General features: G+C 48.0%; 1 protein-coding gene across 1 annotated transcript in view; it reads left to right on the forward strand.

Annotated features, from left to right (window-relative positions):
- Positions 1–1,681: 1,681 nt before the first annotated feature.
- PELI2 (pellino E3 ubiquitin protein ligase family member 2) overlaps positions 1,682–24,420 on the forward strand; it is a 228,053-nt gene continuing 205,314 nt past the window's right edge. Inside the window, exon 1 of the mRNA XM_075926280.1 lies at positions 1,682–1,725. Coding sequence (XP_075782395.1) covers positions 1,697–1,725 — 29 coding nt within the window. The 5' untranslated portion in view covers positions 1,682–1,696. The remainder of the gene's footprint in view (positions 1,726–24,420) is intronic.

Here is a 24,420-nt window from a genome sequence, read left to right on the forward strand (position 1 = left end):
GCTTAGAGGCAAACTTTTTTTCTCTTCCTATGCAGTATTACGCTAATCTTACTCTGCCTGTGTGGGTCGGGTGCACACTTACTTGCCCCCCCAATACACACACTTAGCACAGTGTTGCAATAGGGGCTGTGAGCAGGCATGTTGTGCTGGAGGAAGGAAGAGCAAAGATGGATGTAGATACCATGACAGCCATATGACTTGTGCTCCAAAATGGCATCTCTCCAGAGAACATCTTTCATACACACCCTCGCCAAGAGCATGTGTCAGGCAAGAATGTTGCTATCCCATCCAAAAGCCCTAGCCTGTCCCCTGCAGAGAAAAGACCAGTGCAGGCAGGGTCTCTTCTGATTATAGTCTTCCATACCATCTAAATGTGTTTTTTGCCTCAGGTTCCTTGTGCAAGGTCTCTGTGTCTAGTAGAACCTGTGTTCCTTTTGGGTATGTCTAGACTGCATCCCTCTGTCGGCAGAGGGATGCAGATTAAGCAGGTTGACATTGCAAATGAGGCAGGGATTTAAATATCCCACGCCTAATTTGCATAAAAATGGCCGCCACGTTTTGCCGACTCAGCACTTTGTCAGCAAAAAGCGGCAGTCTAGAGGGGGATCTGTCGAGAAAGAAAGCCTTTTTTGACAGATCCCTTATGCCTCTATGACACAGGATGAATGGACACAAATCAGACATCAGGAATGGTAACACACGTACACCTATAGAGGAACATTTTAACCTCTCTAAACATTCAATAATGGATTTAAAAGTAGCCATCCTTCAAAGGAATTTTATCACCCAATTACAGAGGAAGACAACTGAACTGGAACTCATTTATAAATTTGACACTATCAACTTGGACTTGATTAAAGATATTAACTGGTTAATGCTCTACAAAGGCAATTTCCTCTACCTTTGATATTCACATTTCCACATCAAATGCTATGAATGGGACACATCCAGCCTGCTTCATTAGCACAGGTCCTGCAATTGACAGGTAACTGCTTTTGTTCTTATATTTATCCTGGATTCTGTTATTTCCACTACAACTCATCTAATGAAGTGGGTTTTACTCACGGAAGCTAACATATTTGTGAGTGTCTAAGGTGCCACAGGACTGTTTGTTATCCTTTAAAAAGCATCTTTGTGAGAAGCTGGCACCGTTTCTCCTAGATTGGATGTGTAATAAAGAGAAGCTGAACCTTCATTTGCTTGGTAAAGCTGGTGCTCTAGGACATGAAGTACTAATTCTACTCTCCTCTGTCATGGTGAGTGGAGAAATGGCACAACGGACTCCACTCACTCTTTGCTCAGTCAATGGACCAGACGTAATGGCCTGCTCTTCTGGGTGTTCTAAAATACTTTGACCCTAACGCTCCCTTCAGAATTGCATGCTGAGCTTGGTGGCCCTGTTAGCCTTGAGATCCATCTTGTGGGCATTCTAGAGGCATCTGGGGATTTCAAGTCTTCAGTGTTTGCATGATGTCCATACAAAAGTTTCAATGATATCCAGCCAACGCCTACTACGGCAGCGATGGGCAACCTAGACCAGCGAGTGAGCTGCATGAGTGGTCCTCCTTCATCCCAGTGGGCCACATGATTGTCACGCTCAAGATGATCTCCTGGGATAGGCTAGTTTTGCTGACTGTGCGTGTGGACCTAGAATTTGCAAGGGGTGCCGACTGAACCGGAGCAGCGCTTTGATTGGATGCAGAGGGAGCACGTCTCTCAGTCAAGGTACGTTTTTTTCCAAAAAAAAATTTCGGAAAGCAGATGCGTTTTTTCGGCATCCTTGTAAACCTCGTTTTACGAGGAAGAAGGGATGTTCTGAAAGGCTTTTTTTTCTGACAGTTGGCCCAGTGTAGATGGGCCAGTTGTCGGAAAAGCCTCTTTCAGAGGAAAAGTAGAAAAAGATACGCAAACTGAGGTTTGCAATTTGCGTATCTTTTTCTGATAGATCTTTGTAATCTAGACACGGCCTCAATGTGATGTGCAATCAGCACTCATCTCACTTCACACGCGTTACGTGTGTGTCACTTTAGTAAAACTGGTAGGTAAAAAACCGACATGGACAGAAACCAGCAGAATCTGGCAACCTTGCACATGGGCAACAGTAAACAAAACATCTTACGATCTACGCACAGAACCCTGTGGCCGCATGTAGCCCCTGGGCCGCAAGTTGCTCACCACTGAACTACAGTCTAAGTCAAGGATTTACCGTACTTGGTAACACTTACGCACAGTTATTCTGGGCTGCCAGAACCTGCTAATCAAGCAAGACGATGCTAAAAAACAAGGAGCAAACAGTGGGTTGTTTTTAGCTTTGAAATAAAGCTGATCTTATTCGATCCCCTCCATGTGTGCAGAGGAAGAACTAAGGTGTGGTCCCGCCAGCCCCCTTGCTGCGAAGTTTGGCCTTCATCAAACAACATGTTCATACATGAATGTTTTTGTGGTAGGGAAAAAATAGCAGGCTCCAGCCGGCCGCTGTTCCCAAGGAGGGGCTGTTCGAGGGCACACACTATGCTAATTAAAGTGATGCATTTGTAGCTATGAGCACAGTGGGAGCTTAAAAGCAATGCACGAGGTGTTTGATTTTTCAAACATGTTGTAGAACTGGATACACCAAGCAGCCATCCTGTTTTGCTTTGGCAGGGCTGATAACGCAGAAAAAGTGAGCCCTGTGGTCTCTGAGTTACTCATTAGTCTTCCAGAGTGTGACGTTTCAGACAGCTCTGAAGGGCTCTGCCCCAGTTAGATCTATTTAAAGCTGGGGAGGCGATATGTTTATCCAGACAGAGAGAGCAAAACATACACTTTCGGTCTGGGGCAACTTTTTTTCTGTGAAGGGAAAGGACGAAGAAAGAAAGAACAAATATAACTCCCTAAGAGAGAGCCTAATATGTCTGAGTCTGAAAAATGCTCCATCTTGAAAATGTATCAGGAGTCAGCCCTGCAGCAGACAGATGAGAAACCTTCTGGCAGGGGAGCAGTAGACAGTTATACTGTGACTGTCTACACTGTCTTGGGAGGTAGCATGGTGCAGGGGATGGGGCACTGGTCTGGAAGTCAGGAGACCTGTCATGGTTTCTTTCTCTGCCACTGAACTGCTGTGTGATCTTGAACATGTCACTTAACCTCCACGTGCCTCTGTTCTCACTGCCCCAGGTTAAGTGACATGTTCAAGATCACACAGCAGTTCAGTGGCAGAGAAAGAAACCATGACAGGTCTCCTGACTTCCTATACAAACCAGAATTCAAAATATAATGGCACTACAGAGATCCCCAGAACGTGGCTACTACAGTCAGATACATTTGGTGATATTTTGCACCAGTGTATCATGACTTTGTATTGCAACCTGGCAATCCAGTGCCATGGCACAGTTAACTCAGGTCAGGTCTACACTAGACTTGGAAGGTCGGGTTAAGGTACATAGCTCCAGGTATGTAAAATAAGTAGCTTGAGTCAGCTTACCTTATGCCGAGCTTGGTTCCATTTTCAGAGGGAGGCTGATGGGAGATGAGCCCCTCTCAGCATTTGATTTAGCAGGTCTTAACTAGACCCTCTAAATCGAAAGCCAGAAGATTGATCTCTGGAGCAGCAAGTGAAGATGTGGCCTCAGAGGAAAATGTTTTAAAAGTGGCATCTCGAAGAGACTTAGTTTGGGGGTATCGGTCTCCGTTCTTGCAGACTCTGAAAGACCCAACCCCTCTCTGCCAGCAGCTGCCATTTTTCCTCTAGTTGGGAAAGTTCCTAGGTTTTTAACTCTTTGCTCTGTGTGCTGGAGAGGAGAGGTCTCCTGCTTTCCCTGGGAAAGTCAATACTTGGACTCCTGGTTGCAGTGCCCAATGAGCTGTAGCAGCACCCTGCTCCCAGGAATAACTTTTATGTAGCTTTGTCAAAAGAACAGTACTTAGCATTGGACGGATGACATGACTTTGCAAAAGACGTCTTTAAAAAGCAAGAAGATGGATATTGGGCAATCCAATGGAAGCTAAGATGGGGCTGAGCCATGTTCCCCTCAAAGTGTAGGGGAATTAGGATCCACATCCAAACACACACTTACCCGAGGATGGGTCCAAGCTAGAATTCTGGATCTAAATCCCCTCCAGGCTGGATATGATGAGATTTGCACCAAGGCATTGTGTCCCAAGGCCATGACGCACTGAATCTGAATGAGAACACTGGCTCCAAACACCCTCCCACTTGAAGTCAGTTTGGATCCAAACTTTGCCCATGGAGAGGGAATGAGGGGGAAAGGAAGGATGTTGCAATGGTTATGGCATTTGCCTAGGGTTTAAGCATTAGTGCCATTAGACTCAAAGGAGAGGGGGATAAAAGTCCCTGGCCAGATGGAATCAGGGTCTCTTTACTCTGTCTGGACTCAGAAGAGCAAAGATTCCTAAGCATAAGCAAGAGATCCCCATGGTACTTAGCATAGGACAGCCCTAAAGGTCATGCAGTGCTGCTTATTACAGAAGCATGTATTACCTTGTTAAATGGAAGACTATGACTCATTGGTGTGTAAGTTTCCTGTTTTAACTTTGTAAAGAACGCTCTCATTTCTTTTCTTAGTTAATAACATTTTAATTAGTTTATTGCAGGATTGGCTCCAAGTCTTTGGTTTGAGATCTGGGATAACTACCTGGTCTGTTGGGACTGGGAGTAACCTGAATATTAGGGTGATTTTTTTTTGTTTTGTTTTGGTGTAAGGGCCCATCTATTACATAGTCCAGCTTGCCTGGGTGGCGAGATAGCTGGAGTCCCCTGGGGCATTCCAGTCTTATCCCTGGCTCTGCCTTGCACTACCCCTTTGAAGTGCCGCTGGACCAGTGCTTCAAAGGGGCAGTGCTTCTGAGGACTCCAGCTGACCCCAAGCTCCCGCGGTGCTGCCTGTTGGAAATGCCGGATGGCGTTTCCAAGGTGCAGTGATGTACAGAGCCGGGGTCAGCTGGGGACTCCGGCACATTGAGCCAAAAGACACCCACATGCATGCCATGGAGTCTCACCTTGTGTGCTACACCAAGGATGGGTGTAAGGTGTTGCACTGAAACATAAAACAGTTCAGCTGAAGTTCATAAATTGGCTGGTAGAGAGACAACTCCTACCTGATGATTATGGGGGGCACAATTTAAAGGTTTGACCACCCCCAGAACAGCTTGAGTCATTTCCCCCCTCCTCCCCATCATAGAATCATAGAATACTAGGACTGGTAGGGACCTCTAGAGGTCATCGAGTCCTGTCCCCTGCCTTCATGGCAGGACCAAATACTGTCTAGACCATCCTTGATAGACATTTATCTAACCTGCTCTTAAATATCTCCAGAGATGGGGATTCCACAACCTTCCCGTGCAATTTATTCCAGTGTTTGACCACCCTGACAGTTAGGAACTTTTTCCTAATGTCCAACCTAAACCTCCCTTGCTGCAGTTTAAGCCCATTGCTTCTTGCTCTAGCCTCAGAGGCCAAGATGAGCAAGTTTTCTCCCTCCTCCTTGTGACACCCTTTTAGATACCTGAAAACAGCTAACATGTCCCCCCTCAGTCTTCTCTTTTCTAAACTAAACAAACCCAATTCTTTCAGCCTTCCTTCTTAGGTCATGTTCTCTAGACCTTTAATCATTCTTGTTGCTCTTCTCTGGACCCTCTCCAATTTCTCCATATCTTTCTTGAAATGCGGTGCCTAAAACTGAACACAATACTCAAATTGAGGCCTAACCAGCGCAGAGTAGAGCGGAAGAATGACTTCTCATGTCTTGTTCACAACACACCTGTTAATGCAGCCCAGAATCATGTTTGCTTTCTTTGCAACAGCATCACACTGCTGACTCATATTCAACTTGTGGTCCACTATAACCCCTAGATCCCTTTCTGCCGTACTCCTTCCCAGACCGTCGCTTCACATTCTGTATGGCTGTGTCTACACTGGCATGAATTTCCGGAAATGCTTAAAACAGAATAGTTTTCATTATAAGTATTTCCGGAAAAAGAGCGTCTACATTGGCAGGCTGCTTTTCCGGAAAAGCCCTTTTTCCGGAAAAGCATCTGTGGCCAATGTAGACGCGCTTTTCCGGAAAAGAGCCCCGATCGTCATTTTCGCGATTGGGGCTTTTTTCCGGAAAAGACTACTGGGCTGTCTACACTGGCCCTTTTCCGGAACAGTGTTCCGCAATAAAGACTTATGCCCGAGCGGGAGCAGCGTAGCTTTTCCGGAATAGCGGCTGATTTTGTACAGTAGAGCGTCGTTGCTTTTCTGGAAATTCAAGGGCCAGTGTAGACAGCTCGCAGCTTATTCCGGAAAAGTGGCTGATTTTCCGGAATAAGTGGCCCAGTGTAGACACAGCCTATGTGTGAAACTGATTGTTCCTTCCTAAGTGGAGCACTTTGCCTTTGTCTCTATTAAATTTCATCCTATTTACCTCAGACCATTTCTCCAATTTGTCCAGGTCATTTTGAATTTTGACCCTATCCTCCTGATTAGTCGCAACGCCTCCCAGCTTGGTATCATCTTCAAACTTAATAAGCGTACTTTCTATACTAATATCTAAATCGTTGATGAAGATATTGAACAGAGCCGGTCCCAAAACAGACCCCTGTGGAGCCCCACTTGTTATGCCTTTCCAGCAGGATAGTGAACCATTAATAACTACTCTGAGTATGGTTATCCAGCCAGTTATGCACCCACCTCATAGTAGTCCCATCTAAGTTGTATTTACCTAGTTTATTGATAACAATATCATGCAAGACCGTATCAAACACCTTACTAAAGTCTAGGTATACCACATCCACCGCTTCTCCCTTATCCGCAAGACTCGTTATCCTATTATAGAAAGCTATCAGATTGGTTCGAATGATTTGTTCTTTACAAATCCATGCTGGCTGTTCCCTATCATCTTGCCACTTTCCAAGTGTTTACCGATGATTTCCTTAATCACGTGCTCCATTATCTTCCCTAGCACAGAAGTTAAACTAACTAGTCTGTAGTTTCCTGGGTTGTTCTTATTTCCCTTTTTGTAGATGGGCACTATATTTGCCCTTTTCCAGTCCTCTGGAATCTCTCCTGTCTCCCATGATTTTCCAAAGATGATAGCTAGAGGCTCAGATACCTCCTCTATCAGCTCCTTGCGTATTCTAGGATGCATTTCATCAGGCCCTCGTGACTTGCAGGCATCTAACTTTTCTAGGTGATTTTTAACTTGTTCTTTTTTATTTTACCTTCTGAAACTACCCCCTTCCCACTAGCTTTCACTATGTTAAGCATTCCTACGGACTTCTCGGTGAAGACCGAAACAAAGAAGTCATTGAGCATCTCTGCCATTTCCAAGTTTCCTGTTACTGTTTCTCCCTCCTCGCTGACCAGTGGGCCTGTCCTTGGTCTTCCTCTTGCTTCTAAAGTATTTATAAAACTTCTTCTTGTTTCCCTTTATTCCTGTAGCTAGTTTGAGCTCATTCTGTGCCTTTGCCTTTCTAATCTTGCCCCTTCATTCCTGTGCTGTTTGCCTATATTCATCCTTTGTAATTTGTCCTACTTTCCGCATTTTATATGACTCCTTGCATGATCTAAAAATAAAAAAGATTGCGTGGTGAAGCCAAGACAGTCTTTTGCCATATTTTCCGACACATCGGAATAGCTTGCTTTTGGGCCCTTGAGTCCTTCCTTACCCTCAGTTTCCCCTGCCTGCAGCTCCCAGCGTTTGAATACTAGGACTGGAAGGGACCTCAAGAGGTCATTGAGTCCAGTCCCCTGCCATCAGGGGGGCAAAGGGAGCAGTTGCCCCAGGGCCTGGCGATTAAGAAGGGCCCAGGGCTCCCGGCCACTGCTACTGCAGGAGTGGTGGTGGCCTGACTCCTGGCCCTTTAAATCTCCGCTGGAGCTTCACACTGCATGCTCCAGATTTCTCTGTGGGCTGAGGGGGGAGCGGCAGGGTCTGGGTGGTGCTGAGGCCTGGCTGCCCCCACTCTGCCTGAGGCCCCACCCCTTCTGGGAGCATAGAGCCTACCCCCCTACACTTTGCCCCAGAGGGCCAGCAAATTTGTTGCCCCACCCCTCAACTCCAACCTTCATAATGCCCTGGTGAGACAGGGGAGGTATTATTATCAACTCTGTTTTAACCACAGATTAACTGAGGCCCACAAAACTTGCTCTAGGCCATGCAGTAAATTAGTATCAGAGCAGGAAGTGGGACCCCAGAGTCCAGATACAACCGTTAGGCCACATCCCTTCCATTCCAGAGTGTAACTAGCTCCTCCCAAGGGTGGGTCTCAAAGCATTTTACAAAGGAGGGCAGCAGCCCTGCCGTTTTACAGATGGGGGAAACTGAGGCACAGAGCCAGGCTGTGACTTGTGGAGGTCACCCAGCAAGCCAGGTCTCCTGGGTCCCAGCCCTGTGCTCTCCCCAGTGTTCCTGAGCATGTATCCAGTTCTCCTCTAGCTACAGTTAGTGTGAATCTTTCCACTGAGTACAATTGACGTTGGGGCAAGTCTTAGATTTCCAAATAATCCGGTGGCTGAAGTGCTGCAGGGAGGTGTTGAGAGCGAAGGACATTATCTGTTGGCAACTTATAACTGATGTAAAGCTGACTTGTCATCGGCTTAGGCTCTGTAAATTCCCCTTATGGTTCCCCCTTGCTGAATGAATGTGTGGTGTGTGTGGGGAACGAACATGCAGTGGGTGATGAACTTTTGCTCACCTGAACTTAAGTGCACATGGCCCCCTGCACAGAGTGCACATGGCCCAGAGAGGACAGTGAGGAAGGCCTATGGCCCCAGAAGCTGCACATGGCCGGTAGCGTCATCAATGCAACAAAGAGAGAGAGAACCCAAAAGGGAATCACCAAGCGGGACCTCCCGAGGGTGCTCTCTGCTCGGATCGCGTGGCCAGTGAACCGGTTTGGGGGTCATCGTGGGAAGATACCAGCAGCATGAACCTCAGCATGAACTCCTGGTGCCTGGCGCTCAGCCTGTATTTCGTCAGATTGTAAGTGTGATTGCGGATAGTGAGTCTCTCCTTTCTGCTCCTTCCAGCCTAGGTTAAAGCAATTAATGCCATTTGCGCTCCTTACCTCATGGTCCCAGTCCTTGTTAGGCCAAGATTAGTTGCACGCTTGCAATAGGAGGCATGCTGAGCACTATTCTCTCAGCTGGCAGGAGAAGCACGTAATCCCAGGAGTCTGCGTTCTACACAGGCTTGGGGGTTTGTAAGTTATTCAGCTTCGGGTTTCTCACCAGCGAGCTTTGGGGACTCTTGATTCAGAATATGACTAATCACTTGCTAATTTGCTGCAAATTAGCGCCTGCACCTCCTTTATGCTGGACTTGCTCCGCAAACAGACGGTTTTTGTTTCCCTAATGGTCCCTGGACGCAAGAACCCTAATTGGCAGATCTCTCTGTGTTGTCCAAAGTGGCGATGCGTCTGGGTAGCCGACTAACAAGCAACAAGACTGTTAACCATTCAGGACACCTAAAAAGGGACAGTGTTTTCTTTCTCCAGGCTTGACATTTCCATAAGGAAAACAGTCAACTCCAAAAAGGGCTGCCCATAGGAAGGCACAAAATAAACTTTCTCTGGGGGTGCGTTTCATAAAGAGGCAATTTTTATGCGATGCCGCATAGGCTCCTGGGTAACGCACTGCACTGGGGAGTCAGGAGAGCTCTTCTATTCCTGTCTCTGCCACTGATTTGCTGTGTGTCCTGGGCCAAGTCCCTTTCTGTGTCTCAGGAACATCTGAAGTGTTTGTACAGCCTGTCGCACACCGTGGCCTATGACAAGCGCTCCTGGACAATGGTAATAACAACGGGGGAGGTGACACACAGGTCATGAGGAATAAGTCGTGGGGATCTACAGCTAGCAGAAATCTGTAGGAAATAGAAATCTACAGCCCTAGATTCTTGGGAGGGGAGTGCCAAAAAAAACCACTCCGCTGCACGGCACCTCCCATCTAAGGATCTCAGCGGGCTTTCCCAATATTAACCTATTAAGCCTTGCAATGCCCCTGGGCAGTAGATGCTGACAGGCCGTCCTTCTCCATTCTGAGTAACAGATGCAAGCAGCATAAGGAGAGGCATCTATAAATGGACACTCTGGTATGTTAAGGGCCGTGTGAGGCAGACTGCTGCAAATAATAATAATAATGAGCCGAGCTTTCTGTTGCTCCTCTTGCATCCTCTATATGTTCTTACGCAGGAGATAAAAAGCCCACCATACAGCAACTCATTAGGTTTTGTGCCGCCTCAGTGGTTCAGAGTGTAATGAGTTACAGTGGCAAAGGGAGATTTCGCAGAGCCAGGAGAAAGGAAGTTGATCTCTTGGCATTCAGGGGCCAACAAAGGTATAAAACGGCTGGTGAGAAATAACGGCAGGAAAACTGCCCTCTGTGAAGTGCCCGACCACTGCAACACCGATCAGATCGTGGGTGGGGCTGGAAATATGCGAATGCACAAATTTTAATTTCAGAAGATGCCTGGTGGTCTCAAGACAGTAAAACAGCTGTGGCAACAAAGAAAATGCCACCTCTTTGTGGGCAGTGCGGCAGATTGAGATGACCTGCAACATTTTGCATCTAAGCGTTCAGTGCCTGACTCTGCTCCATGGCAGAGGAGGAGACTTTTTAGTGAGGAGGGGCACGGTGAGCTCTTTCTGACCAATAAAAATATGGCTCTTGTTTACTAGCTGAGTGGCCAGCACCTAGCTCAATGTGGCTCTGATCTGGCGGAGACTTCTGGCTGCTACCACAGTATCCATGTTAAAGAACATCATTTGTTTTCTTTAAAGTATGTGACAGTCATTAATCCTGGCAACATGCCAGTGAACATTATCCCCATTTGACAGATGGCAAAACTGAGATACTAAGATTAGGGGATGGATCTGAAGCCAATCAAGGTCAATGGAATCCTCTAGCTTTGGGTCAGGTTCTAGATGACTTGGCAAAGGGAGAAAGGGGATCAGTAAGGGGCCGTGATTAGGACCGGAGACATCTTGGCTCGTGTGCTCAGCCTGTAAAAGCCTACCTAGAACAAGTCCAAAGCATCTTCTAAAACCGGGACATGACTTAACAGGTATCCTGGTTTGGGACAGCAGTTAAAGCGGAAGGCACCAAAGTCCTACAAGAAATGCTTTCTCTCCTTGCAATAGACCTCGCTGGATTTGTGAGGAGCCAGGAATCTCCTGACAGAATGTGAATGTCTCACATTTCCAGCCTAAGGGTGCATCTGGACAGTATCCTTCTGTCAGAATAAGTTATGCATAGTTTATTCCGAGTCTAAGTCAAAAGAGCTTATTTTGAAATTTGGTGCTGTGTACAGGGTGCCAAATTTCAAAATATGGCACTATTCCAACAAATCCCTTAACTCTCGTGGAACGACGGTTACAGGGATGTCAGAATAGCATGCCTCCTATTTCGGGAAATGGCGCTTTTAAAGATGCGGCGTTGTTATTTCGGGATACCAGAAGTACAGGCAGTCCCCGACTTACGCGGATCTGACTTACGTCGGATCCGCACTTACGAACGGGGCTTTCTCGCCCCGGAAGTCGGGGCGAGAAAGCCCCGTTGGTAAGCTGCTCCGGTGCCCCTGGTCTGCTGGAGACCGTCTCCAGCAGACCAGGGGCACCGGGCGGGTTCCCGCGCTTCTGAGGCTTTGCCAGAGCAAAGCCTCAGAGGCGCGGGGAACCGCCGCTGCTGCCGCTTCAATCTGGGTGCCTGTGGTCTGCTGGGGACCGTCCCCAGCAGACCACAGGCTCCGGGACTGAAGCCGCAGCCGCGGCGGGGTCCCTCGCCTCTGAGGCTTTGCCAGAGCAAAGCCTCAGAGGCTCTGCTCCCCGTGTCCCTGGTCTGCTGGGGAGGGGGGGGGGCAGCTAGTGTGCTCCCCCCCCCCCCAGCAGACCAGGCTTTTGTTTTGGACTCTGGGGCAGAGCAGCTGGGGCGCTGCCGATTGGTCCTGCAGCGCCCGCTCTGGGCACTACTGGACCAACCCGGCAGCACCCCAGCTGCTCTGCCCCAGGTCCTGATTCAGCCGCTGCTGGTCAGTTTCAGCAGCGGCTGAATCGGGACGCCTGGGGCAGAGCAGATGGGGTGCTGCTAGGTTGGTCCAGTAGCACCCAGGAGCGGCGCTACTGGAGCAACCCAGCAGCACCCCAGCTGCTCTGCCCCAGGCGTCCCCAAGTCAGCTTCTGCTGAAACTGACCAGCGCTGACTACAGGAAGCCCCAGGCAGAGTTGCTCTGCCCCGGGCTTCCTGGAATCAGCTGCTGATCAGTTTCAGCAGCAGCTGACTTGGGGACGCCTGGGGTTCTTAAGTTGATTCTGTATGTAAGTCAGAACTGGCGGTCAGTTTCAGCAGCGGCTGAATCTGGACGCCAGTTCCGACTTACATACAGATTCAACTTAAGAACAAACCTACAGTCCCTACCTTGTACGTAACCCGGGGACTGCCTGTATCCCAAAAGAGCAATGCAGTCTAGACTTATCCTAATTTTCAGACCAAAGAGGTTCAAGGAAAGTTCAGCCACTTTGGGAAAACATCTGGACTTCGGGATGTTCGTGGGAACCGCCCCTCCGAGGCTCACACTTCAGTGCTTCACTGGGGAATACATGTATCCAATACTTGTATCATGGCGACATGGCCTAATTGGTGTCAGTCTCACAAGGTAAAGTAACAATGCTGTGCACTACTGTGTGCAGGCAAACCGATGGGGGTGGGCGAAGGGGGCCTGGTGATTCAAAAGGGCCCAGGTTGCACAGCTGTTACCACAAGAGTGGTGGCATCCAGAGCTCTGGGCCCTTTAAATCGCTGCTGGAGCCCCAGGCAGAGTGGTCTGGGTGGCTCTCAGGGCTGGCTGTGGGGTGGGGGGAGGAGGCAGTGTGGCACACTTCCTGTGGCACTGAAGGCTGGCTGCCCCAGCCCTAAGCCTTCTCCCCAAGCCACGCTGCTTCTGGGAGCACGGAACGGCTCCCTCCCCACTTTGCGCAGGGGCCCAGAAAGTCTATCGTGCCCCCCCCATGTGCACTATGACCTTGCATTAACGTGGTACGTCCTAGTGAACCGCTCTCCTGCATGTTAAGGTGATCTGTACTGTTGCATAGTAATAGAGATGTAGCCGTGTTAGTCTGCTCTAACTGAAACAAAAGACAGGACTGTGCAGCACTTTAAAGACTAACAAGATGGTTTATTAGGCGATGAGCTTTCGTGGGCCAGACCCACTTCCTCAGAGCAAATTGTGGAAGAAAATTGGCACAACCTTATATTCCAAAGGGGTACAATCAAAAAAGTGAACACATAAAAAAAGGACAAATCAAATTTCAGAACAGAGGGGGCTTGGGGGGGGGGGGAGGTTAATGTCTGTGAGCTAATGATATTAGAGGTGATAATTGGGGAAGCTGTCTGTAATGGATAAGATAATTAGCATCTTTGTTGAGGCCCAGTTGTAAAGTGTCAAATTTAAGCATGAATGACAGTTCAGAGGTTTCTCTTTGAAGTCTTGTGTTAAAATGTCTTTGAAGCAGGATGCAGGTAGTCAAGTCATTGACTGAGGCATATACACCCAGCTTACTACCACCCCGGTAGCCGAGCAACTCCTATTCCTTCCCGCTTGTTAGACTCCAATACACACCCCTTTATATGGGTGTCTGAAAACCACCGAGACGAGTGGCATGTGCGTTTTGAAGGGGCCAGTTATATCATTGTCCTAGCATTATAAGAAAAACAAAGTATGTTGATCTTCCAGACACCAGGGCCGATATCAGAAAAAGCAGGCTCGTATGGTGCGAGCAGTAGGTCTGGGTTAAATTCTTAGCTCAGAACTGGGCTCGCTATGGGATCTTGGCCAAGTCACTTTGTGCCTCAATTCCTCATCTTCTGCTTCTGTGTTTTCTTTCCCCTCTCTCCTTATAAGATTGCTGTACCCGGATAGTGAGCTCTGCAGGATAGGCCCTGTTTCTTATTGTGTGCATGTACAGCACCTAGCAGAATGCCAACTGAAGCTTCTAAGTGATACCATCATACAGATTATTATTAATAATAATAGTATTAATTATTATTATTATTATTTTATTATTAATCTTACAACAGGGTAATGTCCTGCAGCATAACAGAGAGCATTTACAACATTCTATACGAGCTCCTCATCTCAGAAAGTGTGAAAATGTGGTAGTGGAGCGATCTCGTTGCCTGCATTCCCTTTTCTGCCTTAGATTGTATCTCATCTAGGATCTCGGATGTGTATGGCCATAGCTGCTGATCACACGGGCTGTCTAGAGCAACACTTGAACATTAGCAAGGAGCAGCACTGTCTTGCTATGGATCAACTCTAGGGTATGTCTACACTAGGGGATAAGGTCAAATTAAGATACGCAACTTCAGCTACGTTAATTGTGTTACCGAAGTCGAAGTGCCTTCACTCGAATTTTGGTGCTGTCCACACTGCAAGAAATCGAAGGGAGCACACTCTCCCTTAGACTTCCCTTACTCCTTGTAGAAGCAGGACTACCGGCGTGGACCAGACCGCCCCTCAATTTGAATCAGGAGCTTCAGGGAGGTAGCTGAGTTAGTCTGATACAGAAAAAAACCAGCAAGCAAATGGTCTGGTAGCACTTTATAGACTAACAAAACATGTCGATGGTATCATGAGCTTTCGTGGACAGAGCCCTCTTCTTCAGATGACCGGAGTTATGACTAGAGGATAAGAAAACGCGAAATAAATAGGAGAAGGCGCGAGGGGGGGGGGGCGGGCAGAGGAGAGATGCTCTGTCGCCCACCCCCTTACCTCTATACATAAAGTGTCAGGAGAAAGGGTGCTAAACCTGTTCTCCTGACACTTTGGCTGTGTCTACACTGCACCCCTTTTCCGGAAAAGGGATGCAGATTAGACACATCAGAATAGCAAAATCCGCGGGGGATTTAAATATCCCCCGTGGCATTTGCATTTACATGACTGCCGCTTTTTTCCGGCTTGGGGATAAGCCGGAGAAAAGCGCCAGTCTAGACGTGATTCTCCGGAAAATAAGCCCTTTTCCGGAGGATCTCTTATTCCTACTTGAAAGTAGGAATAAGAGATCCTCCGGAAAAGGGCTTATTTTCTGGAGACTCACGTCTCTTTCCTGTTTGGAAGCAATCCCCTTCCAGGCATGTCTCATTTGCCTGGCACAGCCAAACCCTCACCTTGCTGTAAGTTATGATGAGAAGCTGTAAACCGAATTTGGTGGTCCTAGCTCTTACCGTTTAGGAGGAGTGGACTTGCCTAGCATTGGTGCTGTTCCCCTTCCAGGCAGCAGAGAGAAACACCCCCATATTCTATAGCAGTTAGCGTTCTTGTTTTGTGCTTTCTGGGGCTGCGGTTAAAACCAGGTCCCCCAACTACTGAGGAGACCATGACGAGAGAGAGAGTATGTCTACACTAGCTCGTTAATTCGAGCTAGGTAGGCAAATCAGGGAACCGGGGCTGCAAATGAAGCCCGGGATTTAAATATCCAGGGCTTTATTTGCATGTTCCCGTCCGGCCGCCATTTTAAAATCCTCCTTAGTCCGAACGAACTGCCCATGGCTACACGCGGCAGTTTAAAGTTAATCCGAGCTAAATCCTTAGTTTGGATTAACTGTTACTCCTCATTCCATGACTTAGTTCGGATTAACTTTAAACTGTAGCCGTGGGCAGTTCGTTTGGACTAAGGGGGATTTAAAAATGGCAGCTGGACGGGAACATGCAAATAAATCCCGGGCTTCATTTGCAACCCCAGATCCCTGATTTGCCTACCTAGCTCAAATTAACGAGCTAGTGTAAACATACCCAGAGACAGAGAGATGGTGAATCGCCGCCTCTGCCCTTTCTGCTGCCAGGAAGCTTGAGGGTGAGTTCCCAAGACAGCCCTAGATTGCAGAGCTCAGACAGTGCAGGGCTGCAAGCGCTGAGTGGCATTGCTGCTATCTGAAGCCAGGCTGTGCAGCGGATATGGGATTGTCAGCCATTAAAACACAAACTGGAGTGAAAGCAGGCTGGGTCCACCCTTGTGATCTGAATACGTCGTGTTGGTATGTGCTACAGTAACACACGCAAGTCCAACGAGGAACATAAGAACGGCCCTACTGGGTCAGACTGAAGGGTCATAGAACCATAGAGCTGGAAGAGACCTCAGGGGGTCATCAAGTCCATTCCTTGCCCAAAGCAGGACCAACCCCAGCTAAATCATCCCAGCCAGGACTTTGTCAAGCTGGGATTTAAAAACCTCTAGGGATGGAGATTCCACCCCTTCCTAGATTCCTTCCTAGGGAACCCACCAACTCCCTAGGGAAATAATCTATCTAGCCCAATATCCTGTCTTCTGACAGTGGACAAAGCCAGGTGCCTCAAAGGGAATGAACAGAACAGACAATCATCATGTGATTCATCCCCTGTTGCTCATTCCCAGCTTCTGACAAACAGAGGGTAGCACCATCCCTGTCCAATCCTGTCTGACCCAATCCTCCATGAATTTATCTAGTTCCTTTTTGAACCCTCTTAGGCTGTATCTGCATTGGCAAGATTTTGCGCAAAAGCATTTGCTTTTGCCCAAAAACTTGCCGCCTGTCTACACTGGCCACGAGTATTTGCGCAAGAACACTGACGTTGTAATGTACAAAATCAGTGCTTCTTGCGCAAATACACTGACGCTCCCACTCAGGGATAAGTCCTCTTGCGCAAGAGGCCAGTGTAGACAGGTAACATCAGTTTCTTGCGCAAGAAAGCCCGATGGCTAAAATGGCTATCGGAGCTTTCTTGTGCAAGAGAGCGTCAACACTGGCACGGATGCTTTTGCGCAAAAGCAAATCTTTTGCACAAAGGCACATGCCAGTGTAGACGCTCTCTTGCGCAAATACTTTTAATGGAAAAACTCTTCCGTTAAAAGTATTTGCGCAAAATCATGCCAGCGTAGACGCAGCCTTATAGTCTTGGCCTTCATAAGACTATAATAGGAAGAGAATAGAGAGAATAGAGAGAAGCACTTAATGCTAGAAATTGATAAATAGCCACTTTGAGTGGCATTTCCTCCATTTCCACCTAAAATGGTGTGTTGTGTGTCAGTAGCATTTCCTGGCCCCAACCAGCCTCTGGTAGCTATAGAAACTTGAAACAAAGCTACCATACCAAAAATATTCTTGTCATGCATTTCCTTCTCCAGTGGTGTGTGGCTTGCTTCCTGCACGCACCAGTGCCAGCCCACGCAAGATAAGGATAAGAGCTGCAGAACCTCCCCACCCCCACCTCCAACTAGGCCTTCTCTGTGGTTCTAATTTGTATATAATTTGCAGTAAGTACCTTTATGTCTGAGCCATAAACCGGGAAAACCAGAAACAGAACCAACTAAATCAGCAGAGTGAGATCTGTGCTGCCCATGGCCCAGAGGTGTAGGAGACAGTTTTGTTCTGTGCGTGGCTATCCACATAAATTACTAATTGGAGCAAATATCTGTGCTAAGATACTGTGAGGTGCAGGTTTCACTAGCACCCAAGATAAACAGATGAATACTGAGCAGTAGGGAAGCTATTGCTGAGCCCAGAGAGGTATAACCGGAGGAGGGTAGGGAATGACAATAATACATTTGTAAGTGAAATCCTGTGGCTATAGTCCTCAGTAGGGTTGCTAGGTGTCCGGTTTTGACCCGGACAGTCCAGTATTTGAGCTTTGTGTTTGGGAAACAAATGGAGAGAAGATAAATGTCCAGTATTTTTTAAATCCGATGGAATGTCGATTGTGATGTCATGTCAAGTGTGTCTGGTATTTTGTTGAAACCATCTGGCCACCCTCGTTCCTCAGTGCAAGAGGATGGACAAACTTATCAGATGGGTGCATGTCTGGTTAGCAAATGACACTCAGAGCAACGATCAATGGTTCATAATCAAGCTGAACGAGAATCTTGACGGGGGGGTTCTGCAGGAATCTGTCCTGGGTCTGATTCCCTTTAATATTTTCATAAATGGTTTGGATAATGTCCTGGAGAGGGGCTGGAGGAAGAACGGAGTCACGTGGGGGGATCACATGGGGAAGTTACGTGGTCTTCCTTAGCTGGTGTCTCCTCCCCTCCTCCCCCCATTCATATTGGGGAAAAAATAATTTTACTTTCAATCCTGGGACTAAATATTTTTAGACCATCCCTAAAGGGTATAGCACTCACTGCCTGAGGCCCTGCCCCTTCCATCTGAAGCCCCGCCCCTTCCAGGGTGCCCCCCGACCTTGCCTCCCACTGCCTGCCTCTATGCAGGGGAATGGACTAGATGTCTATCCAGGTCCCTTCCCTACGTTCCTCTGCTTCTGTGTGGTCCAGGACACAAGGGATCCAATCTGTGACTCAGCATGGCTCCCCTCTGTCTCCTTCGCCATGCAGGTTTGAGACTGGTCAGTGAGCGTCAACATGCTGCTCCTGAAACCTCTCCCCTGACGTGGAAGGCTCAACTGTGGTGACGAGTGTGTGGCTGTTGCTCCAAGCACACTGTCTCCCTACTTTCTTTGTGGAGACTATCAACAGAGCTACTGACGGTGGCAGCGGTTTTGGTGACGTGGAATCCAACGGAGACCATACGCTCGCTTCTTGTAGCCACTGAACTTGGCATATTTGGTTAGCAAAGTATCTGTCATCCCGCTAGGGCCCAGAGGCAGTGCAAAGACGCAAACAGAAGGTACACGGGAGAATGGTCAGCCAGTGCCGTGTATATCATAGTGGAATTAACATTCTTGTGGGTGCTCAAAGATCTATTTGGTTCTAAATAAGGGGCAGTGGATGAATTTGGTCACTCCGGAATCGGAGCTGGCTGAGCGAGCAATGAAAGGCAAAACGTCAATAACCCATCCCGTGAGTTAGCCACGTTTCCTCTTTCAAACACTCATCCTGGATCTGAGCATCTTGTTTTGCTCCGAATGCGCTGTGAGAATTAACTCGTAAGTGAGTTAATCTGTCTCATTGCTCAGTGAGGAGACATGACAAAACAGTGCTGGTGTAAGCTCCTAATGAATCTGACTCTCAGGTTGAATTGGTGGATTTAGATACGGCTGTATCTTACTCAAAGAAAGCAGTATCAGTGTGAACCATGAAAGGTTGCAACTCTCTTCAGGATCTAATTTGACTCTTGGAGAGGATTAGAAGAATGCAAGGATGACAGGCAGCTAAAAGATGCCAATTAATTGTAAGCAAACAACATGTTTTGTTTTTTTATTTCAAGGGGGAAGGCAATAGACTTGTAATTTGTAAGAAGACAAAACACCAAGCGTACAGATTACTTTTCTCTTGATCTCCGCTGTAGATACATGATAAATTGTAGTGTCACTTTCACAGCACTCTGGTTAAGAGTCCCTTTTGGCTGCATTGTTTCATTGTGTCATTTTGAAGCAGTGTCAGGCAGAAATTTGGCATGCCCCTGGATTTAACACAACAATATATTTTTCTCCTTGAAATTTTTTAAAGGTGACTGAGGTTGCAGCTATTTTGTTCGAACAACTGGAAGGAAAAAGGGGTACTTGATGGCTTTGTAAAGAATAACACGCCACAACTATGATTAAGTTTATGAAGTCCATGAAGGACCTTGCTTTGGCAATCACTTCACATGGAAAGTGCTCAGATATACACTGATAGATCCCAGAACAAAACCCAAGGGTATGTCTACACTACCACCCTAGTTCGAACTCGGGTGGTTAATGTAGGCAACCGAAGTTGCAAATGAAGCCCGGGATTTAAACTTCATTTGCATTTTGCCGGGCGCCGCCATTTTTAAATCCCCGCTAGTTCGGACTCCGTGCCTACGAGGTAGTTCCGGTAGTTCGGAATAGGAAGCCTAATCCGAACTACCTACTCCGTGCCGCGTGTAGCCGCGGGCACGGAGTTCGCACTAACGGGGATTTAAAAATGGCGGCGCCCGGCAAGATGCAAATGAAGCCCGGGAAATTTAAATCCCGGGCTTCATTTGCAACTTCGGTTGCCTACATTAACCACCCTAGTTTGAACTAGGGTGGTAGTGTAGACATACCCCAAGAGACTAGGTACTGGACCAGACCCTCGGTGGGTATACACAGGCATAGATCTCTAGAGATCAGGCATGTCCAAAGTCCGGCCCGCGGGCCAATTGCAGCCCGTGTTCCAGTTTAATACGGCCCCCCAGGTAATTTGGCAATATCTATCTTTTATGGCCCCCAACGAATCCATATGTATTGAGATGAATACATTGTAAAATCTCAGTTAATGTCAGTTGGTCTAAATCAGTTATAAATATATTTGGACACAACATGTATACTTGGTGTTATGTTCCTGTTCATATTTTTTGAACTTAAAAGTTGACAGACAACCTTTATTACCAATAATATGTAATGTACTTTACAATGTTCCTGACATATATTTCAGCTTCCTGGATTTTTTTTTCATCTGGCCTTCAGATATGAAAGGCAGAGTGATTTAACACCTGTTTAGATTTGTCATCCATGTGACGAAATGAAAAGTATGCCGTTTGCAATAAACTTTGCATAAAATAGTTAATTTGCATTTAATTTTAATGGTTCAAAGAATGTCAGGCAAAATGGTCGGCCCTCACGCATGTTCACTTCATCAAATCTGGCCCTCTTGGAAAAAAGTTTGGACACCCCTGCTAGAGATCAATGGAGTTGTCCCAGTTTACACCATCTGAGGATCCAGACCATTAAACCTCAGTCCTTTTGACCACTATATGTGCTATATCAGGCCTAACGCCATTAAGTGCCAGTGATCCCTCTCTGCCATGTATATTGTCCAAACTGGACAGTCTCTACGACAAAAGATGAATGGACACAAGTCAGCATCAGAATTGGTAACCCACCTAAACCTGTAGAGGAACATTTTAATCTGCCTGGGCACTCAGTCATGGAATTACAAGTAGCCATTCTTCTACAAAGGAATTTCACCAGCCAATTACAGAGAGAAAGTGACATTAATCTGCAAATGTAACACTGTTTCCCTGGGCTTGAACAAAGATATTAACTGGATGACACATTATAAAGCCAGCCTCCCCTGCATTTAACACCTCATTTTTATGTGGAAAAACTAAGTATGGGACACTTCCAGCCTCCTTAATTAGCCTCATTAACACCGGTCCTACAATTGACAGGTACTTTTTTTTCTTCCTTCTTTTTCTGTTATAAATTCTGGGTCTCTGTTATTCCTCTCCAGCTCATCTGATGAAGTGGGTTTTACCCAGGAAAGCTCATGATACTATCTATATTTGTTCGTCTCTAAGGTGCCACAGGACTATTCATTGTTTTCAAGGCCTAAATTATGCAGCCAGGCTCTTCAACTTGAGAGGCAGAGAATTATGTGGCAAGTCATGTCCATTTCACCAAATTGTTTTGGTCAGAATTTTTTTTTTAAATACCACCCTGAAGAAATTGAAGCATTTCATTTTGACATTTTTGAAACACCATGTTTCAATCTTATGGTTCAAATACCTCTCTGTGCTTCCCATTTTTTTTTTGTTTCATAGGGAAAAAAAGCAAAAATGTGGAAAAAAAATGCTGAAAAGCTGAATGAAACCATTCAATTGACCTCCAAAATGTGTTTATTTCTTGGAAGAGGAGAGTTGTACTTTTTGTTTCACTAAAAATTTTGAAAAAAATAATTTTTGATTAAACCTGGAACCACTGTTTCCCTGTTTCCTCCCCCCCAAGAATTGCCAGAGAACTGAGGAATCCGTTAGTCACGCGGCACTCTGAGATTAGCTTTGTCCTCCTACAAGTCTCTGTTCTCCCCAGTTCAGTGGTTCTGCTCTTCCAGCCCTCTGAGGGTGTGTGTAAAGTGCAGTCGCGTGGGAGTTGACATCCTGTGCTAGCTTAACCGGTGCTAGTAAAAATAGCAGGGAAGATGTGGCGACCTAGGCTTCAGCATGGGCCAGCGATGTGAATAGGCACCCAGGCTCCTCAACATGCTCACACAACTCATGCTGTAGCTCCTGCTTCTGCGAGGTTGGCTCTCGTTCTTGCTGCTGCTCTGAATGGTGCTGGAGTTCCTTCTTGCTGCTTGTCTTTCCAAGAGCAGCAAGGTGTTATAGGCCTGCTGAAGGGCGCAACGAGAGGCTTCAATATGGTGCACAAAGAGATGGCAACCGAAGGGACCAGATGGTGTAGTGATGTAGGAAGGGTATGTTTACACGACGATACGAGGGTCGCGGCATGGCCGCAGCAGGCCTAGGTCAGGTGACTCAGGCTGGGGCTGCGAGGCTGTAAAACTGCAGTGTGGACCTTTTAATTTGGTCTGGAACCAGGGCTCTGAGATCCCATGATGGGGAGGGTCTCCGAGCTTGGCTCAAGCCCAGATGTCTACACTACAGTTTCTAGCCCTGTTTCATTGACTTGGGCTTGGGGAGAGTGGGGGAGGGAGGGGACAGATTTGCCAGTGCCCTGGGCAAGGTGTGGGGAGGAGGGGGTGCTCTGCACTCCTGGAAGGGGTGTGGTCTTGGGAGGATGGGGTGGGGCCAGGGCAACCAGCCCTCAGCACTGTCCAGAGCGTGCCATGCTGGCTCTCCCCCTGCACTCACAGCTGCCCGGAGCACTCCATGTGGTGCTCCAGCAGGAATTTTAAGGGGCTGGGACTCTGGTCACTGCTGCTCCTATGGTAGTAGGGGTAGGAGCCGGGAGCCGGGGCCCTTTTGATATGCCGGCCCCAGGGCGACTGCCCCCTTTCCCCCTCCTTACTGCCCACTGGTGGTGAGCCTCACTGCTGTGGGTGTTTTTATCACAGAGCAGATCTACCCAAAGGTGGATGTGTCGTTCATTCTGGAGGGGAGAGGAAGAGTGTATAATGACCAAGGCTTGGGCAAGAGAGAAACGGTGACAGGGTGTAGCAGGCGATTGAGTCTGGGGGTCTGCCAGCAAACAGCCGAAACAGCAGCAAAGTGGGTGAGCCGGTGAGGGGACTGCGAGCGGAGCTGCGGACATGACACACGCGTGGCTCGCGCCGAGGCTTGTCGTATGTCACTTGGCTCGAGGCGGTTGTAGTGCCGCAGGCAGCTGCTGCATAAATACACAGAATCTCTTGGGGGCCGTGTATGGCTCGTCACATAGAGGTTGCTCCAAACCCTGTTCTCGGTCTCCATTTTCACAGGCGCCTCGTGTGCTTTTTCGTTAAGCACTTGGTGGGGGGGGGAGGGGGAGGTGCCCTGGAAGAAAAGGAACGCCCTGGAGGACACCTGCTCAGAGAATCTCTCTGAGTTTCAGGTGTCTGAGTCTAAAGCAGATGGAGAAGTGACTCCCCAAGGCAGCAATCCCGTATTTAAAGAGGAGAAAAGAATTTAAAATGGAGGGCTAGAATGTGAGAGGCGGGGGAAGGGGTGGTGGTGGTGGGTCGGGAATATCTTTTAGTGGACCAGCTTTGGTGGGTGCGGGGGACAAACGTTCCTGCCACCTAGAACTCTTCTTCAGGTTATATCCTGGGACCAGCATGTGTCATTTAACCCCAGCGTGGGGCGCAGTGCAGAACTGCACCTCCCAGATCCCGCTGGGAGTATTGTGTAGTTACCTTTTGTATTACAGTGGGCTCCTGCCCCACAGCTGAGATCAGGGTCATGTGGCAGGGGTATTGCATAGGCACACAGAAAGAGAGAGTCCCTCCCTGTCCCTGCGGAGCTTGCAGTGCCAAAAGACAAGCTAGCCAACTGATGGGTGGCTCGGTGATTAGGGTGCAAGGTTATGACTTATTAGACGCAGCTGCCATTCCCTGCTCTGACACATGCTTCCTATGTAACCCTGGGCAAGTCACTTAGGGCAGTGTTCCTCAAGTGCCAGACCCTGAGCTCTCCCTGACACAGCGTGGGAAGGCAGCATGCCAGGATCAAAAAGGTTGAGGGAAGCTGGCTGAGGGTACGTGTCTACATTGCAGCTGCGAGGTATGACGCCCAGCGCTGGTAAATGTACACACACTAGCTCTTCTCAAAGTGGCACCTAAAAACAACTGTGTGGGGGAGCGGGGCAGGGAGGGGCTTGGGCTAGCAGCCAGCAGACAATCCCGGCCCATCCCCAGCTATGCACTTGGCCACCCCCAGGCTGTTTCTAAGTGCTAGTGTTTGTGTGTCTACCTGAGCTGGGAGCGACACCTCCCAACTGCTGTGTAGACGCACCCTTACTTGTGTGGTGCCTTGGCCACCTATCTGCACAGCAGGGATAACAGCACTTCTCTGACTGGCAGGCGCGTGGCGAGGACACGATTTCATAACCCGCGGATACGGCCGTTCGGGGGCCACATCAGCCCAGATTGTAGCAAAGTGTGTGGCCGGCAGAGAACTGAGCCCAGAGCGATGATGTGACTCCAAGTCACAGCTTCTGGGTCCCAGCTGGGAATGGCACCCACCTCTCCGGAGTCCCAGTCCAACGCCTGCACCACCTTCCTCTTGCTGGGGAGAGGTTTCCACTCCCTCCGGCAGCGCTCCAAGAAGGACAGTGCAGGGTAAGGTGGGGCTTT

This window comes from Pelodiscus sinensis, chromosome 4 (assembly GCF_049634645.1).
Source record: "Pelodiscus sinensis isolate JC-2024 chromosome 4, ASM4963464v1, whole genome shotgun sequence".
NCBI classification, from domain to species: domain Eukaryota; kingdom Metazoa; phylum Chordata; order Testudines; family Trionychidae; genus Pelodiscus; species Pelodiscus sinensis.